The sequence below is a fragment of the Acanthisitta chloris genome, unplaced genomic scaffold (assembly GCF_000695815.1).
Source record: "Acanthisitta chloris isolate BGI_N310 unplaced genomic scaffold, ASM69581v1 scaffold45910, whole genome shotgun sequence".
Classification (NCBI taxonomy): Eukaryota; Metazoa; Chordata; class Aves; order Passeriformes; family Acanthisittidae; genus Acanthisitta; species Acanthisitta chloris.
In genome coordinates this window covers 393-4,093 of record NW_008653083.1, presented here as the reverse complement: position 1 = coordinate 4,093, position 3,701 = coordinate 393, and the positions used below count along the sequence as shown (strand labels likewise).

The following is a 3,701-nucleotide window of genomic DNA, read 5'->3' as shown; positions in this document are numbered from 1 at the left end:
GCGGAGCCGTGTCTCTCCTCCCGGGGAGGGGTTTGTGCCGAGCCGCGGAACTCCCGGCGCACGTGGCTCTGCGCCGCTCACAAACGTGTGCCGGGCGGGCGAGCACACGCGTGTCCGCGCTGTGCGCCTGGGGTTTGGGCCTCGCCGAGCTGAGCTGAGTGTATAAGAATGGGCAGGAAGAGGCCGATTCCTCTCCCTTTTCAAATGCTGGCTCTGGCATGCGGAGCTCAGCTCTGTGTTTTTCCGATGGTGAATCATCCTGCAATAAGCAAATACACCCAGGGCGTTCTGACTTTCCTCCCGGCTGAATCCTGATCCTAAGAGCTAAAGACAAAATTACACATGTCCCTTTTTTTTTATAACTCTGAAGAAGTATGTAATAAAATGTTCCAAAGCTTCTCTTGAGGGGACTCCAGCTCCCTGCAGCCTGGCCCAGCATCCTCCCCTCGAGCTGTGCCTGGTCATTCAGGTCTCACACTCTGTGTCTGTCTCTGCCTCTGCACTCTCACACAAGAAAGCATTTTACTGGAGATGGGGAGAACAGGCCACTCTTCTGTCTGCTCCCTTCCCTGTTCCCCACAGTGGGGCACTCTGGCTATTCTTTTATTTGGAGAGGAAGATCCTTGCCCTGCCAGTGCTCAGAGGCCTTGGGAGCCCCTGGGCATTGCTTCAGCCCTCTTTGGGGACACCAGGTTTCATCTCTGCATGGTGCATAGTTCTCGGGGACACTGTCCTGGAGTCCAGAATGCCCTGGCCTGAGGCTGCTCCTGAACATAAGAAAATAAACTGGCCTAGGGGTGCTATGTGCATGCCTGGCCAGGGCTCACCCTGGGAACCCTTTGCCTGTGGTATCTAGGACTCTGTAACATCTGCTGAAGCTTTTCTGATCTCTTCTTTCCAGGCTGTGAGCTGACTGCCAGTACCAAATCCTACACGTTTCAGGTGGATGAGGAAGATGACTCTGACCACATTTTGGCTTTGTCTGTTGTAAGAGAAATGAGAATTAACTATGCTTGTCCTCTCGTATAGCGGCCCGTGTCCTCACCCCACCCTTCCCAGACTCATCCCCCTTCCTTGGCTGGGCCAAACCAGGGAACTCCCTTGGCTGAGGTCCTGGGACTGGCTGCTCTCAGGGCAGGGCATGGGGCTGTCATATTTATCCATTGTATGGTGGTGCTTGTGCAAAGCCAGTGGTAGCAGGAGACTGCTCAGCAGAGGAATAATCCACACATGGGGTAAAGTATTTTTACCTTGCATTTGACCTTGCTGGAACTTCGCATTAGATCCTCACCAAGTATGTCTCTGCCTTGTTGCTCTCCAAGCCCAGCTAGATGCAGGGCTTCATTCCTGGCTCTCCCTGGGGATGTTTTCTAACCTGGGAGCACAGGACCTGCCAGCATGGATCAGATCAGCAGAAAACACAGCCCAGGTGATGCCCCTTGAGGTGGGTGCTATAACAGCTGTCTCAGCTGGGAAAGGCACATAGCCCCTCCAGAGGTAACCAGGGGGGACAGTTATTATAGGGGCTGTATGCTCTCCCTGTTTTGTACAGCAGCATCCTCACACCTGGCATGACATCTGGGGCTGGTAGCATTGCTGTGGGTTGCTTGTTCCATGGAGAGCCCCAGCTGTCCCTGACATGTCCCTTGAGAGAGCAGTATTTCACAATCTCCACTCCTACCCAGGTCTGCCTCACAGATGGTGCCAAGGATGAGTGCAACGTGGTGGAGGTTGTTGGGCGAAACCATGAGAACCAGGAGATTGCTGTGCCTGTGGCAAATCTGAAGCTGTCATGCCAGCCCTTGGTAAGAGGCTGTTTTAAGGACTTGTGGTGGGGGTCTGCAGGGCACTGGACAGGTCTGGATGTTTGTGGAACCTGACCTAGAATGCCCTGGGTAGCTTTTGCCTGGCTGCAGGTGCCCTTTACTTGGGCCAGGTGCTGTGCTGAGGAATACAGGATATTCTGCTTTTCGCTTCTCCACCTAACTCAGCTCCATCTTTGCCCTTTGCAGCTGAGTCTGGACAACTTCAAGCTGCAGCCTCCAGTGACCTTCCGCCTGGCAGCAGGCTCTGGGCCAGTACACCTTGCTGGCTGGCACAGTATCAGTAAGGACTTGAGGATGGGGAAGGGTTTGGGAGGGGTGAGGGGTGTGGAGGGGCTCCCTCTGGTGTGAACACTGGACAGGGAGCCCCTGGTAGATGCACTGTGTGCTGCCCTGTATATGTGCTCTGTCCCTCCTTTGTGCTGATTTCCTGAGATTTCTTCCCTGCCATAAAGACTTGCTTGGGAAAAGAAGTGTGGATATCTCCCATTGTCCCCTTTTCCCATGGCTGGCTGTCACCATTCCTCTCTGAGACCTCCCTCCATCTGGGGGACAGCTTACTGCCCACAAGCTGCTGTTAAAACTGCTTCAGTGCTACTTGGACTGCTCTGCCCTTGGGATGTTTTAGGGTTCAGTTGTATTTGCACAGACATACGTTGGTGAGTAACAGTTATTTGTGTTTCCCAGTGCACAGGGAAGATGCTTCCTTTGAGGAAGATGATGACTTGTCTGAGGATGAAGAACTCCCTCCTATTATGCCAGCCAAGAAGTAGAGGAGGAAGCAGTAACTTGTCTCCAGGCAAGGTGAGGGGCCAGGCAGCCTCGGAGGAAGAATACTGGTGTGGCAAGTGTGGGTGGAACATACTGCTGATCTCAGTTTGGTTCTTCCTCTAGGTGCCTGGGACTTCTCTCCCTGGACAGCTTTTACCTCGGATACCTCTTTTTGCCGCTTTGTTTTTATTTTTATTCTGTTGTAAGTTTTTGGGGAGCTGGGGCTGTTCTCAGCACTCAGGGTGTCTCCTTTCACACAACCCTGGGAGGTTGGTCCCAAAACCAGATGGATGCTGCTGGTATATCCCCTCTCCCCCATCCCTTTTCTGGGAGTTGGGGATGGAGGAGGTGATCCTTGCCCTGTGCCTTTTTGCTGTCCTGATCTTGTGCTCTGTGCACTCCCTTTCCCTGGCTGTGAAATACCCAGTCCTGGCCTCTTCACCAGCAGATGGGACTGGCACTTTCACTGATTCCAGTGTGTTTGCTTTTGTTTACTCACAATTTGATGGGTTTTATACACTTGGAAGTGTGAAACTGGGGCCCAGGTTCTGTCCTTGACTGGAGTTATGGTGGGATGGGAGCTCACAGCCTTGTTGTGATTTGGGGGGAGGTTCTCGGTCAATTTGCTTTGTAAAGAACTGTTCTTACACTCTGAATAAAAGTGTCTCAGGCATCAGATCTGGAAAGGGGTCACTGCTAGCTGGCAGGTTCCTCCCATGCTTCAGTGGGGCAAGTTTGAGCTCTGACCTTTGCTGAGGAGTCATGTACCCCCACGCTTTGATGCCTGGAGAGGGCTTGATCCTTTCTGTGTTTCAGCCAGGTGGCACTTCTCACCCACGGGGGCTGGTCCTGCCCTTAAATGTTTCCCTGATGGTTTCTTTGCAACAAATCTTGCATCCTTGGCCCATATGTTGATGCCTTCCATGTCCCACCCTTCCTTGTTGTGACACTGGCTGTAGTCCCTGAGAAGCACCATGCTGGCTCTATTGGTGCCCTGTGTCAGTGACTTTCTCCATTTCATGGACTCGCATAGGAAGTCCAGGGTGAATGTTCAGCTCAGGCTCCATCCTAGATTATGTTTCTCTTCTCTGGGAGCTGTGTGGCTCC

At 52.8% G+C, this 3,701-nt stretch overlaps 1 protein-coding gene across 1 annotated transcript; it reads left to right on the top strand.

Moving 5' to 3' along the window:
* Nucleotides 1–878: 878 nt before the first annotated feature.
* On the top strand, nucleotides 879–2,596 carry NPM3 (nucleophosmin/nucleoplasmin 3; the record flags this gene model as incomplete). Its single annotated transcript, XM_009079304.1, has 4 exons — nucleotides 879–987; nucleotides 1,686–1,805; nucleotides 2,013–2,106; nucleotides 2,511–2,596. Coding segments are annotated over 4 exons (409 nt in total), but the record flags the coding sequence as incomplete, so codon positions are not given.
* Nucleotides 2,597–3,701: the final 1,105 nt, after the last annotated feature.